At 45.1% G+C, this 15,591-nt stretch overlaps 1 protein-coding gene across 6 annotated transcripts in view; it reads left to right on the forward strand.

The window, feature by feature from the left end:
- Positions 1-15,591, forward strand: part of PDGFA (platelet derived growth factor subunit A) — a 93,322-nt gene that overhangs the window by 44,232 nt on the left and 33,499 nt on the right. For all 6 annotated transcript variants that reach the window (XM_084818412.1, XM_084818415.1, XM_084818414.1 and 3 more), the window contains exon 4: positions 12,798-12,902. In XM_084818412.1, the coding sequence (XP_084674538.1) occupies positions 12,798-12,902 (105 nt within the window). The remainder of the gene's footprint in view (positions 1-12,797; positions 12,903-15,591) is intronic.

Raw genomic sequence — 15,591 nt, forward strand, 5'->3', positions numbered from 1 at the left:
GAGCTTTTTGAAAAAAAGGCAGGGAGGAAAGAGTTTATAGAGGCAGCATTGTTACTGTGCACAGAGAGAGCTGCAATCATCATATTTTATTTTTAAAGCATCTAAGAAAGATACTAGTTGCTGTGCAATGATAATTAAACATTACAAGGCCCTGCCCTTGGGCTTTTAATCTCAGCGTCTGCAAAGCTCGATGTTGCTTTCCCTGAAGGTCTGCCTTCTTATTTCTTTCTTCCGTTGATATCCCACCTTTCTTCCAAGGAGCTCAAAGCAACATCTGTGGTTCTCCTTCCTCCCATGTTACCCTCACAACAACCCTGTGAGGTAAGTTGGGCGGAGAGACTGTGAGATGCATAGCTGAATGGGGATTTGAACCCGTGTCTCCCTCATCATAGTGAGTGTGGCCGCTTATGCATTGTCAAGAAGACGAGGACCTGCATCACCAAAGAGAGGACAAAAAGGAAAAAAGGAAAGGTTCCTCCTGTGCAAGCACCGAGTCACTGCTGACTCCTAGAGGGCTTTCGCTGGCGTTTTCATGGCAGACTATAGCGGGGTGGTTTGCCATTGCCTTCCCCAGTTGTGACTATCTTTCCCCCAGCAAGCTGGGTACTCATTTTACCGACCTTGGAAGGATGGAAGGCTGAGTCGACCTAAGCCTGCTACCTGGGCCCCGGAGCGAACTCGGGTCATGGGGAGAGTTTCGGTTGCAACACTGCCATTTGTGTAACGCTTGCATATGTTAATATACATGTATAAATGGACATTTAGAAATAGTAACTATCATTTAAATAGAAAAACGTGACATCTGGCCATAGTGAGGAAGACTGTGCCCCGGTGATCCGGGTGCCTGCACACCCAGTGTGCGACTGCCGTAAAAAAGGCAAACTCCATGTTAGGCATAATTAGGAAAGGAACTGAGAATAAAACTGCCAATATCATACTGCCCTTAAATCTATGGTGCGGCCACACTTGGAATACTGTGTCCAATTCTGGTCACCACATCCCAAAAAGATATCGTAGAGCTGGAGAGGGTGCATGAAAGGGCGATTAAAATGGTCACGGGGCTGGAGCATCTCCCCTATGAGGAAAGGTTGCAACAGCTGGGATTGTTCAGCCTGGAGAAAAAAGATGAGTGAGGGGACACATGATAGAAGTGTACAAAATTATGCATGGTGTGGAGAATGTGGATAGGGAGACGTTTTTCTCCCTCTCTCATAATATTAGAACCCAAGGTCATCCCATGAAGCTGATTGGTGGGATATCCAGGACAGATAAAAGGAAGGACTTTTTCACACAGTGCAGAGTTAAACTGTGGAATTCACTACCACAGGAAGTAGTGATGGCCACCAGTTTGGATGGCTTTAAAAGGGGGTTAGACAAATTCCTGGAGGAAAAGGCTATCAATGGCTATTAGTCCTGATGGCTCTATGCTACCTTCAGTATCAGAGGCAGTGAGCCTATGTACACCAGTACATCAATTGCTGATACAACAGATTAGTTTCTACAGAAGCAGGCTTGACCAAGAGATTAATTGCTCCTGAAGAAGAGACTTTGTCTCAATGGTGCTTTGGGATCTTTTCCTTCCTGGTGTTTTTTTTTTTTCTCACCCTAACCTACCTCACAGGGTTGCTGGGAGGATGAAACGGAGAGGAGGAGGATCATGTAAGCTGCGTTGGGTTCCTTGCAAGAGGAAAAAAGGTGGGATATAAATAGATAATAAACAGGAGCTTTTTAGTTTTAGCCCCGACACTCTAGAATGCACTCTAGAGAGGCACATACATCACTAGTGCCTAGTGAAGATTTGTCTCTTCTAATAATGCTTTTGGGAGAGGCTGAACCAGTCATCTGTTCTAACTGCTGATTGAATTACTGTACTATTCTATTGTATTGCATTTGATAGTGTCTTGATTATTTTCTGTATCTGTGTTGCTAGCTGTTTTGAGTTCCCCAACAGAAGAAAAGTGGGATAGAAATGTTTAACCATGAAAAAGAGGCAAAATCAATGATGTATCCTATGTCTGTATAATGTTTAGTGCTCTTGGCATGAAGCAAGTATTGGAGACCCAGTCCTATGAGGAAAAGGTTGAAGGAGTTGTGTATGTTTAGCCTGGAGAAGGGACGGTTATGAGGCCATATGTTGGCCATCTTTAAGAATCTGAAGGGCTATCCGATGGATAATGGAGCAAATGGGTTGCATTGAATGTTCATCCTACTTAGAGTAGATCCACTGAAATGAATGGAGCTTAATTTAGTCATGACTACATTGTTCCATTCCTTTCAGTGGATCTCCTCGAATTAGAACCTGCACTGGAATCAGTCCAATTTGCTTTCTGCTGCTCCAGAGGGTAGACTTGAACCCATAGGCGCCACTTACAAGAAAGGTATTTTGACTAAATGTAAGGGAGGCTGGATAGCCACCTTCCAGGGATGCTGAACCCACAGATTTCCTTCATCGTCAGGGGGCTGGACTAGATGACCTTTGAGGTGACTTCCAACTCTACGATTCTGTCATTGTCTGAGCTTGCTGTTAGAATAAAGCTGTTAACTAGGACTATGTGCATTCTGCAGTTACCCCAGACATGTGCAGTAATGGGTACTCGGCATCTACAAGATCTCTTATTTATTTCATTTCATTTTTTAAAGCAACTTCTATCCTTTATGGCTGGAATGACCTTCTTGAAAGTGAGTGGACAGCATCTGCTGAAATTTTAGAAGCCAGAGGAAGCACTTAGCAGGTTTTCCACAGGGTAGGGTTCTTTATAACTCTTTGGCCTTCTCTCTCTTCCTGTGTCTAGTAGAAGTGGAATAAATTACATCGAATTTACACAGCTGTCATTTATTTGACAGCTCCACACAACCCTGGCCTTCTAAGCCTTTGCATTTTAGCCATCCTCTGTACAGAAGGTTACCTTGTTTTACTTTATTTTGGTGTGCCTTTGGGCTCATATATGTTAAAGCATGTCTCCTTTTTGGTTATCACCTGTTCCTGAGAGTGTAGTGTAGTAGTTAGAGCAGGAGTGTTGAACCTCAAGCCAAAGGGCCTCATCTGGCGCTCTGGGATTCCCCAGATTGTTCCTTTCCCTGGCCCCACAACATTTCTCCCATCCATTGATCTTTTGATGGTTTCCTGGCTTTTGCATCCCCCCCCCCCCCGTTTAAAAGGTTGAAATGTCTCCTAAGATTTAGTTACTGGCAGTTAGAGCTTTAAGCTAAAATCTGCTGGTCTTTATGGCCTCTTTTGCTTTTGGCCACACCCACCACTGGCATGCGGCTCCCGAGAGCTTCTCCAGAATTGAATTTGGCGCTCGAGCTGAAAGAGGTTCAACACCCCTTCCCTAGGAGGACCAGGAAGCCTTAAAAATCACCTTCTCTCATCTGAACCTGCCTGAGTGTTAGGATCAGCATTAGAAGCCCTTCTCTGTGTTTGATTGCCAACAGGGGGTGGACATGACAGATAGGGGCTTCTCTGTGTTGGCACCTAGATTGTGGAAAATTTAATGTAATAAACTTTCTAGCAACATGCCAGTCATCGTGGTAGCTGGGATGTGTGCTGAGGGAAAGTTTTTATGTTGCAAGGACCCTGGCGTAGGAATTGGTGAACGTGGGATGTTTGAGATCTCTGGGATTCTCCGAACATCTTCCTGCTCCTTGTCTCATGAGTCATGCCTGATTCCCATTTTCGTTTGCAATCGCTGTTCACTCTGCCTGAAATGGAACTTGGGCAAAGCAAGCAGCGATCGAATGGGAATTTTGCACAAGTTTGCCCAAATTTGCATGACTTTCCTCCATAGACTAAAGGAGAGCTGATTCATTCCACAGGGGAAATTTGTGCTGACTAGGAAATGTATGCAATTCGAATGAGGAATTGGGAATAAGACAGACATGAGCACGTGTTCGGCAACTTACGAATATTTTTGGCAGACGCGAGTTCATGCTTGTGTTCAGAGCTTCGGAAATGCTCACCTGTTTTGTGAGGAATAATGAAATTCCACTACATCCCTACCCTTGGGTGGGTGTGTACAACTCCCTCCAGAGTGTCTCATAGCGAGGAATGGACCACCCAGCATCAGGGTGGAGTGCAGGTTTTGCCCTCGCCACAGTGTGTTCTCCAAGTGCAGATTTTGATTCCCCCCTGTAGAAAATTAACTTATATAGCCATATGTAAGCCCGTAAGGGGCTGCCAACAAAGCGGCCCTGCTATGATGTGGGAGAAGGAATAAGAAATAAATGTATGAAAAGTAAAGTTTAACTTTGAACAAACATGGATCGTGTGCATGTTCACAGCTGCCCTGGGAGCTTTGTGCGCTGAAAGTCCTGGATATACATTTTATAAATGAAATAAACGTGGGTCAAGGAAAGCTCATCATGCAGATGTGTGGGACTCTGGTGGTGCGCTACTGGGAATAAATGTGGTAGTCTGGGAGCTGAATCCAGCGGGACACTTACACCCCTGCCAAGTGTCTAACATCCCACCAACTGCATTGCGCAAGCAGCCCCCACTGCTTGCGCAACAGAGCCTTAGTGCTTCTGGGGCAACCTGAAATGAGCAGAAATGGTTGTTTCTGGAAGGAGGCAGGTCTGCGGAGCTCACACAAAGGACCTCCGCCAAACTGTCTCCTTCCAGAAACTAGCGTTTCCACTCATTTCGGGGCTTCCCTTCGGAAACACTGAATCTCCCTTGTGTTAAGTGGTGGGTCTCTCTTCTGCAACGCAGTTGGCGGGACCCATTGCTTGTGGAAGGGAATTGGCGGGGCAGAAAAGAGTCAGCAGGGGTATAATCCGCCCTGTTGGATTCTGCGCCGGGAAGGGCAAAAGGCAACCTCCTGCAAGGACCGAAGATGCAGCCCAGTCTTCGAAGGTTAAGGAGGTTTAATTTTTAATTGATCCTGGAATGGCATATGGTTATGGTTGTCTGCTTTGAGATTGCTTGTTGAAGTTGTTTTAGATACATGTTCTTGTATATTGTTCTGTTTGTGTGTTGTTTGTGGCATTTTGAAATCTGTATATTGTATTTTTAAATGTTTTAATATTTGTAAACCGCCCAGAGAGCTTTGGCTATTGGGCGGTATAGGAATGTCATAAATAAATAAAATAAAGGAACCATAAATAAATAAAATAAAGGAACCACAACCAGCAACAACAAAGCTGTTGTTTGCAACAGCGAACCAACAAAGAAATAAAGCAAACCAACAAACAGCAAACCAAGCAAACAGGAAAAGCAAACCAACAAACAAATAAAATAAAGGAACCACAACCAGCAACAACAAAGCTGTTGTTTGCAACAGCAAACCAACCAACAAACAAAGACTCCAGTGCATTTTAAAAACATTCCTGGGGATTGTTTGCTGTTCAGTAGCACATAATAATTACTTTTGTGTTATTAACACACAATTGCTCCCTCCTTTTTTTCCTTTTTCTTTCTGAACGGGTCTTTGACTGCATGATAAACCTAGCTTGCTTCATTTCTTTTTCTTTTTAAGTGGTGTGTGTGTGTGTGTCTAAGCATTTATGGCTAGAACTCATTTAGGGCGCAGTCTTATCTAGATAGATGGCCTCCTCCGAACTCGGAGGCGACCGCCTATCCAAAGCAGGGCAGGAGAAGTGTGGAGGGGATCGTTCTCTCCTCACTTCTCCTGGCTTGCATTTCCGGCTAGACAGCTGACTGTGGCTGTCTAGCGGCGGGAGCATGGAATGGGGAAGGAGGCTGCTGTACGAGACATTGGATGTGTCGTACAGGCAACTACGATCTCCCCGCCCCGGAACGCCCCCAGCCACGCCCCTTTCTGGCCCCTCCACCCTGCTCTTGCGAGCATGGAGGACAGGGCTAGCATAGAAGTGGGGGGAGGTCGGTTCCCAGAAAACGGCATATCCTTTGGCCCTCTAGCCGCTGTCTAGCAGCCACAGGATTGCTCCCTGAATTGCACAAGTAGTAGTCACTGAATGTGTAGAAAGAGCTCGCTGGCCAGACATAGAGAAGTTCCCGAGACAGGCGGGGGCAAGGGGACTATCCCCTTCCTTCCTAAAATCGTGTTCCTGCTTATGAAAGCAGCCTGAAGTGGCCCCGGATAAATGTAGATAAGAGTGTGTTTGTTCAACACTCTCCCCGATAACTGCGTGTGGGATAAAGGCGCAGTTGCACTATTGTGGCTGTTTGTTTTGGAGGGGGTTCATAACTCAGAGGGAGAACACATGCTTTGCATGTAGAAGGTCCAAAGTTCGGTGCCCAGCACCTCCAGTGAAAAAGATCTCTGGGCTGGGAACCGCTTCTGCTTGAGACCTTTGAGAGCAGCTGCCGGATGGAGGGGAGGAGACCACAGAGGGCTAGTGGCTTCATGTGTTCATGCGGTTACCCACTCCCCCACTGCAGGCAGCAGCACTATGGGGTTTGGATGAGAGAGAGAGCCCTGAAGACTTACCGTGTAATACGTGTTACATTTGCGATATTGTTCCTGTATTTGTAGCTTGCAAGTGGACCTGACTTCGGTCAGGTTGGAATAGCCCTTAGATTGATAAAGCAATGCCTTCGAGCAAACATACACAGCTGTCAAAGTTGGCCATGTACGCTGGCTCGGGACGTCTGCCCCTAGTGACTGAAAATGTTGGAGGGGTCTGTCCACTCCATTCCCCCAAGGAAGGGTTGCCCCATAGAAGGGGGCAGGCGTACGACTATCTTTTGGCCTGCTAATCTCCCATGGGTTCAAAGTGTATGGACTGTAGAGCTATGTATATGCTGGTGAGGGAAGTCTACCCCAGTGGCTGAAGATGTTACTACCAGCCTAAAACACACAGCCACATTTAAATTAATTAAAGCATTTAAAAAAGCAAAATAACTCTGAGCTGCACACCCATAGGGTTCCCTTAGTATGCATGCCGAATTTCAGAGGCCTTGGTTTCACCGTCTTGGCACTATGGTGCTGATGGATGGACAGACAGAGAGACACATGTCCTCTTTTATTACTGTAGACAGGTCCTTCATTTAAAAATAAAGCAAGGCATATTGGAAGCAAAGGCCCACTCCTTCAGCAGGCAACAGATACCCAGAGAGCAACCTGAACAGCAGAACTACATTCCCCATTAACGTTACTCCACCTAGAAAATCTCTTATTTCTCTCTGTACCTTGTGTGTGTGGGGTGGGTGGGTGGTCTCTTTATTCCAAACTAAGACTCAGCTGAACCTTCTCTGCTGAGAGCCAATGTGCTGTAGTTAGAGTGTCGGGGGGAGTGTTGGACTGGGACTCATGAGACCCAGATTCTGGTCCCCACTCGGCCATGAAGCTCACTGGGTGAGTTTGGGCCAGTCACAGACTCTCAGCCTAACGTGCTTCACAGGGTTGTTGTGAGGATGAAATGGAGAGGAGAGGGAGGGTCATGTGAGCTGCCTTGGGTTCGGAGCAAGAGGGGAAAAGGTGGGATATAAATGTAATAACTAATAACAATAATGCAAGAATAATGTAATAATAACAATAGCAGCTTGAGATTTGGGGATAGTGGGGTGGGGGGATGGAGTTGCTCCAAAATTGTCCTCCAGCCGCCGTTTTCACCACTGCTGCTTCCACAGAGGATACAGCAGCTTTTGTGGGGTGCTTTTTGCAGCTGGTGGTGGCCGGTTTCCTCTAGCCCTGTGGGAATGATGCTGACTCCAGTGCAGAAACGGCATCCCCAGCTGCACAGAGGAGCCCTACCAGCAAGACCTGTGTTTTTAGCCCTCGTCTTCCCTCTGTTTTGCCACCACGCCCAGTCGCCAGAGTGGCTTTTGCCTTGGGGTGGCAAACTTTGCAGGGAGGGCATTTTGGGAAGCTGTATTCACAACCGCCTTCTCTGGGCACCTCCCCACCCCCCGCCAAGCCAGAAGCATGGCACCTATTCCAAACTCCAATGGGCATCTCATTCCAAAAGCTTGAGAGAAATTCCCAGCCAGTGCTGGCCCCAGGTTTGGGAGGCTCCTTGGGCAAGACACAGTCCATGGGCCTCCTTCCTTGTTGGTCTCCCTTCCCACCACCATGGTCACCAGCAGCTCTTGCTCCTCCTCCTCTTTCGCATCATTGACACCACTTGCTTGCTTGACAGGTAGAGAGCCAGGGAGCAGGTAATGCTGGGGCCACCACTGGTCCAGAGCAAGAGGCAGGGGAGAAGGTAGGTTGCAAAGGTGAAGAGGGGGAGCAGTTCCAGGGGACTTATGTCAGTGGACCTTGGCTGTGGTGTGGGCCCTGGGCAGGTGCCCAACCATGCCTACCCTTGATGCTGGACCCATTTGTAGCTATGGAATCCATCTCATTTATTTCATTTCTATACTGCCCAGTAGCCGAAGCTCTTGGGGCAGTTCACAAAAATTGAAACCAGAAAGCGTAGGGCAAAACAATATAAAATATGAAAGCATTAAAACCACAGTAGAACAGTACAACCAGAATAAAACATAGCAGCAGTGCAGAGGTTTAAAATAAGATTTTAAACACCAGCGCTAAAGGGCTAGGAAAAAAAAGGTAAAGGTGTCCCCAACCAGTCGTGTCCGACTCTAGGGTGCGGTGCTCATCCCCGTTTCTAAGCCGAAGAGCCAGCGCTGTCCGAAGACCCTTCCGTGGTCATGTGGCCGGCATGACTGAACACCGAGGTGCACGGAGCGCTGTTACCTTTCCCGCCGAGGCAGTACCTATTTATCTACTTGCAATTTCTTGCTTTCGAACTGCTAGGTTGGCAGAAGCTGGGACTGAAGACGGGAGCTCACTCCGTCACGCAGCACTCGGGTCTCGAACTGCTGTCCTGCCGACCTTCCAGTCTGCAGTTCAGTGTCTTAACCACTAAGCCACTGTGGCCCCACAAAGGACTAGGAAGCTAAATGCTAAAATACTGGGAGAATAAGAAGGTCTTCACCTGGCGCCAGAAGGAGTACAATGTAGGCGCCAGGTGAATCTCTCTAGGAAGCTCATTCCACGGTCAGGGGGCCACAGCAGAAAAGGCCCTCCTCCTGGTATCCTCCTTTTGATGAAACTTCCACCAATTATCATGGGGTATTGGGAAGCCTGAAACCTAATTAAAGGATGGTCAGGCACCAGTTGTACAGGACTGTAGAAATGACATTATCTCGGCCTAGATGACTTAACTATAAGACAGAGCCTAGTATCCAAAGTTAGTCCCACATAGAGCAGACCTATTGAAATGAATGGGGCTTGAGTTAGTTGTGATTAACTTGCCTTATTTATTTCAATGGGTCTACTCTAAGTAGGACTAACTTTGGGTACCATGCATTCTGTCTCACCCATCTAGTTTACATTAGAGTGACAAGAGAGAAAGAGAGTCACATTTATTATTTTGGGTTTCAAATGGCACTTCCAGCCTACCCTTTCAGAAAGAAGCCCAGCGTGGTTGATGCTGCTAAGAGAACAGTGAAAGTATGGGTCTCATATAAAATAGCATAAAATGCTATAGAGTACCATAAAACTCAACTATACTGGGAGCTTGTACGCAAACACTTAGCCTGAAAATGCATGTCTAAACAAGTATGTTTTTATTTGACTCCTAAACATTTGCAGACTGGCCTCTCTTGGGAGGGAAGCTGCATATATGCTCTGTTCTGTCCTCAAATCTACCTTTGTAGATTTTTCCTCATGGTACAGATGGAAGCCAGAGCATGGCCTAATATGTGTAGGCCTTAGTAGGCTGTGTGTGCGTTCATATGGCAGGGTGTTCCCTATGTTACAACAAGCCACATTGTGTGATTATTTGCAAGACTGCAAAAGTTAGTTGCCAGTGAAAATGTTTACTAGCCAGCCTGTCTAAACATATTTGTGACACGGCAGTGGCCTGAAGTAAACAAATAACGGCTCTCTTTTCAGTTTACAGAAGCTTTCTCGCCTAGAAGCGATTCTTCTCTGCCACAGGCAATTGTGTGAAGTGCTGTTTATAAGAACGGAGATATTGGTTTGCATGTATCGACAACCCAGACTATGGGTTGAGTATGGGTTGTTGTTGAATCGTGCATTGTTGTGGAATCATGGGTTGTCATTATGTGTGAACCCTGCACTGTGGTTTGATGATGGGTTGTTAAGCAACAACAACCCAGAGTCCACAACCCAACAACAAACTGTGAGTTCTCTTCCTGGGTTGTTCATGGTTAACAGCCCATCATTAAAGCACTGTGCAGTGTTCTCACGTAGCACCAACCCGTGATTCAGTGGCAACCCATGATTCAGTGGCAACCCATACTCAACCCATATTCTGTGTTGTTGTTATGTATGAACCAGATTGATGCCTTATATGTGATTGACTTGAACGGGTAGTAGGTCAGTTTTGGACAGATTTCGAAGGGCAGCTAAGGTGAGCTGAGAGATTGGCTCAAAAACAACCGTGTCTTCTGGTGCCTTAGGTCAACATTTGTTGCAGCATAACCTTTCATGGACTTTCTTCAGGCACATAAAGTATTATCCTCAGTTGACTGATATATATATATATGAGCACAGAGCAAAAGTAAACAGCAGTCTCAAAAAGGTCATGAAATGCAAACTGCGCAAGCCCTTTTCACATGTCCCTCTCCATAGGATTGAAATTGCATGGAGGGGGTGGGGAGAGCAGGGCTGTGTTTGCTGCCCAGTCACCCCTGCTGTCCATGCATTGGGGGGGGGGGGATATTTGTAAAGGGAAGTCTACTATGTATGCATATGTTCTCCCTGTGATTTGGAGCCATGCTGGGAAGGGGTGGAGGGCAGTGAAAAGACCAGCATTCTTGCAATTACAGTGTCACTCTCACGGAAAACGCCCTGCAATGGCGACAGTCTGTACCATTTCTTTCCGGCCTCTCTGCAAAGAAATGGGCAGGACAGCATTTTCCTCCCTGCTTCCTGCAGACATCTTTGTCGAGAAAGGGGTAGGGGTGGGCAGTTCAGTAGCCATATGTCCTGCATTAAAGAGGACAGTCCTCTTTGAAGATAGATTATATTTCAATGTGCATCCACACATATAAATCAGAATATGCCAGTTTTTTGCAAATATGTCCTCTTCCTTTGGCGATGCGTTTCTTCTTCTTACGACGTTTAAGTAGCCACCCTAGCAGGGAGATAGAGTGTAGCTTCAGGGTAATAACGCAAGTTGCTAGTTCTTTTATTTATAGAGCTGTAAGGAGAAAGTATGTGGGCCATTTTCTACCCAGTTAACCATTAAGAAGAAACAAATCTACTCCCACTTTCCAGTGTCTTGGCCAATGAATGCAAAACCATTGGGGTGACTGACAGGCAAAGGAAGGAGTGATTCTCTACTACCCTCTGTTGAAGGTGTGGGGAGTGGTTATGCAAAGCAGGGCCTTTTCAGGGGTGGTGCCTTCAGTTGGCAGATTTTAACACCTGGTTATTTCAGAGGCCATTTGAGACAGCAAAAAATGAGTTCCTCTGTGGTGCCTTCAGTTGGCAGATTTTAACACCTGGTTATTTCAGAAGGCATTTGAGACAGCAAAAAATTAGTTCCACTGTGGTTTTGTTTCTGCTTCCCTCTTGTTTTTATTACATTTTTTTATTCGGTATTGTTGCATTGCAACTCACTACATTACACACGAATATTAATAGTTCTCCCAATAAGCAAAAATATCACATGAAATATCCAATGCGTATAGGAAGAAAGGAAAAGTAACATCTAGTAATGAGCATCATTCATAACAAATCAATAAAATCTTGATTGGAGCTTGAAATTGAGAGCTTATTCCTGATGTAAATAATCACTGGCCTCCAGGCCTGAATTACATCCTGATGTAAAGTTGTAGAAGTTTGAAGAGCTGTAATTGGACTAAAACCACTTCCTCCCAAATCACTATGCTTTTCTTGGTTTGGAATTTGATTTTCAGTACTTCACAAATGATATCCTAGCTCAGCTGTCCCCAACCTGGTTCTCCTCCAGATGTCTTGGACTACAACTCCCAGCATTCTGGCCAGGGGATGCTGGGAGTTGTAGTTGGATACATCTAGAGGACACCAGGTTGAGGAAGGCTGTTCTAGATGTCGTCAGTATATATCAAAGAGGTTCCTGATATTTCTTGATAGCATGTGTGTGAAATAGTTTTACATAACAAATGCGTTGTTTTTATTGCTGTAACCCACCTAGCAGGTCATAACGGTGGAGAAGGTTTTCTGTAAAATAAATAATTTCAAGAATGATGACTTGGGGAGATGTTTCTTGTTTCTAGCATATGTTGACTCTAAAAAGGGTACGTGTAAAAGACCTGGCAAACTCAATCTCATATTGCAGGTTTGCAGAACTTCTTTTAGCTCAAGGGCCAAATTCCATTTCAGAGAAGCTCTCACGGGCCACATTCCAGTGGTAGGCGTAGCCAACGGCAAAAGGGGTGGAGCCCAAAAGCCAAAAATACCAGCATATTTTCATGTAAAGCTCTTATTGGCAGTAACTAAGCCTTAGGAGAGGCATTCCAACCTTTTAGAATGGGGAAAAACTGCACAAAAACTGGGAAACCACCAGATGATCAGTACTTTGGAGGAAAGGGGGTGGAGTCAGGAGAAGGAGCGCGGCCTTCTGGGGAATCTTGGAGGGCTGGGTATGGCCCCTGGGGCCTGAGATTCTGCACTCCTGCTATGTTGCGTATTATGCTTTCAATTAATTTTATTTTTGGTGACTCTGAGAAGAGGATATGTAGGTGAAACTTCGGTTGTGTTTAAAACAGTTGGTCAATGAAACGTTGGTGAATGTGTTGCTTTTTTGTAATTTAAAAACAAACAAACAAACTAGAAACTAGTTTCTAGAAGCCAGAACAAATAGTAACAAATATTATGCCCTGAAGGTTTGGCTTTTTTCCCCTTCCCTTTTAGGATATGATGATGTCTCAGAGACAAACTTGATATCGCACAGTATTCACTCTGCCAAACACGTGCAAGAAAATCGCCCGAGACCCATTCGTAGGAAAAGAAGCGTCGGTAAGGAACAGGAACACTAAATATATTTTTTAAAATGCCATGAGGCTTGGGTGATTGATAGAAGGGCTTTGGGGCTGACCCTGAAAAAAACGAGTCATTGTTTAAAAATAAAAGGGGGGGGAAGGAAAAAAAAATGACCTTTTCAACCTGAAAGGGGTGGGGGGTGGGAGGGGAACACACACACGACAATTTCTTATTTTCTGCTCTTCTTTGCACAAGTCAGTCATCTTCCAGTGGGGTAACACATCCAGAAAATTCTTTACATTCATTTTTCATGTCGCAGCATGTTCACGGTGAAACGTGAGTTAGGAAAAGTGGTGCTGTGTTGATTCAGTTCAGGCATTTTCAAACTGTCTGCTGATCACACCAGTGGCGGCTGGTGGCTCCGATGTCAGTGGGGTGTGGGAGCTGCTCCTGGTTTCAGTCAGAACCAGTGAAAACTCTAAAGGAGCTATCCAGGGTGCATGAAGTGCAAATTGTGTGTGCCCATTTTCAGTCAAGGCACATTGTGCCTTGCCTGTTAAGTAATTTAATGAGCTTCTGCCACCCATTAAAAACGTGGTTGTTGAGACAGGCATTTGGGGTGGGTTAGGGTATTTTTAGAAATATTATGTTTTTAATGTAGAATTTTATTGTTTTAAACTGTTTCTATTATTGTACATCGCCCAGAGTGGCTGGGTGACCAGCCAGATTGGCGATCAATAAATTAATTAATTAATTAAATAAATAAATAAATAATTGATAATGTGAGGAAGGTTCAGGTGCATTTGAAAGAAAGAATTATTTTGGTTTTTAAAGGGAAGCTTTAGCTTTGTTACAGCTTCAAATCCAGAAAGCTGCAAAGTCGATAGACAGAATGGGGACATTTGCATGTAATGGCAATTCCTGAGTCGTGTAACCAAGGAGTTTCTGTGGCTGAACAGGAGTGAGCCAAGTGCACTGCCTCCTGGGTGCTCACACTTCCACTTTCAGTCGACAAGCCAGGAACACCATAGGTGATTGCTGGGATAACTTTGGGTTGTTTTACCTTTCAACAACCTAGAGTTCCTAGGTTCAGACATCATGATAACAACCCAGGAATGGGGGTGTTCCTGGATTGTTGATTGAAAGCGGAAGTGACCAGCGTGTTCTTGCTCGGCCGGAGCAATTCCTGGGTTAAACAACCCAGGAATTGCCATTACGTGTGAACCAGGTCATAGACTTTTTAACTTTGAAAGAGATTAAAATCTTGCGGTCAGGGAGTCTAAAATTCTGTGTGACTCCTTTTGAAAGAAGAAGAAGAAGAAGCAGCAGCAGCAAACTCTAGAGCATCTCCGCTGTCATGTTTCTTTTTCTAATGCCACAGAGAAAAGACTGGAAAATGTGCATTCACATAAATATGCATGACATAATGTTGAAAACATGCCTGACGTAAGGTAGGGATGGGCAAGTGGGAGCTGGGATCCAGGTTTGAATCTCCAGCTGATGCTTTACAGAGTGCCAGCCCCAGCCACATAATAAAGGAGAGTGCATTGTTTCCCTACGGTGCTGACAACTCAATTCCTGCTAGCAAATGACTTATATCAAGGGTGAAGATAGCCATAACATTTACAAAACAGTGAGCCGAGTGTTGAGGCACCTTCGCCACACTTGATGGAAAAATATATTTTGCTTTCCAGAGTCCAGCTCCAAGAGGAAACAGAACCAGAAAGCAAAGAAACAAACCCCCCAAAAGTTCAGCAAGTTTGCAGCAAAACCCGGCTCTGTACATCACCAATTGGCTAGTGTGGGGTTGTTATCAATATACCTCCCTGTAATTTCCAGGGCAGTTTCGCAACTGTTTTTAAATCTTTCCTTTGTTTAAAAAGAACTACAACGACAAGGCAACGGATGATTGCCTAAACAAATATGTGGGAGGTTCAATATATACAAAAAAGGCAGAGAACTCACCTAAAGTGTAGGGGGAGGGCTGAACTGATGGTCAGCCTAGTGTTTGATTTGATAGACTGAACGTCTGTCATGCAGATTTTGAGTTGGGAGAAAACTGAGCAGATGAAACGCCCACTGTAATTGCTTTAAAAATATTACACCTATCTTCACCATAATAAACCTTAATACTAATGTTACGGCAAAAGCTGGGATGTTAAAGTAAATGGGCACTGTATGAGCTTAAAAACAGGGTGTTTTTTTTATTCACATGTATTGTTGTGACTGGTTCAGCAGAGAAAACATCCACTGACAGGTTGAATTTGGTATCCAAATGGATTTGTGAACGGAATGCTCTTGCTTTTGAAGTACAGTATTCCTGTCTGCTCCAGAGTCGGCCTTATCATTCTTTATTGACTTATAAGATTCATATACTACTCTATATCCAAGAAAATTCCCAAGCAGTGAACAATAAAAAGAAAGACAGAATCGAAATGTAGAGTTAAAAACTTTTGAGGCAAATTATGCTAGCAAAACCGTGGCTGGTTAGTCAGGGAAGATTTGTTTAAATAAAGATGTCTTCAGCAGGCACTGAAAACGAACCACGTCGGTACCTGCCTGATGTCAAAGCATCAGGGAGTTCTACAGAGAGGGGCCACCACATTGAAGACTCTACTCCGCGTGGACTCCAAATGGGTCATAGGTCCATGTGGAACCAACAGTGATGGGTCAGGCTGGTAAAGGAGAAGACGCTCTGTCAGATATCCTACTCCCACGTTGTTTA

The sequence above is a fragment of the Heloderma suspectum genome, chromosome 12 (genome assembly GCF_057233095.1).
Source record: "Heloderma suspectum isolate Gila_16-S chromosome 12, 16-S_ref, whole genome shotgun sequence".
NCBI classification, from domain to species: domain Eukaryota; kingdom Metazoa; phylum Chordata; class Lepidosauria; order Squamata; family Helodermatidae; genus Heloderma; species Heloderma suspectum.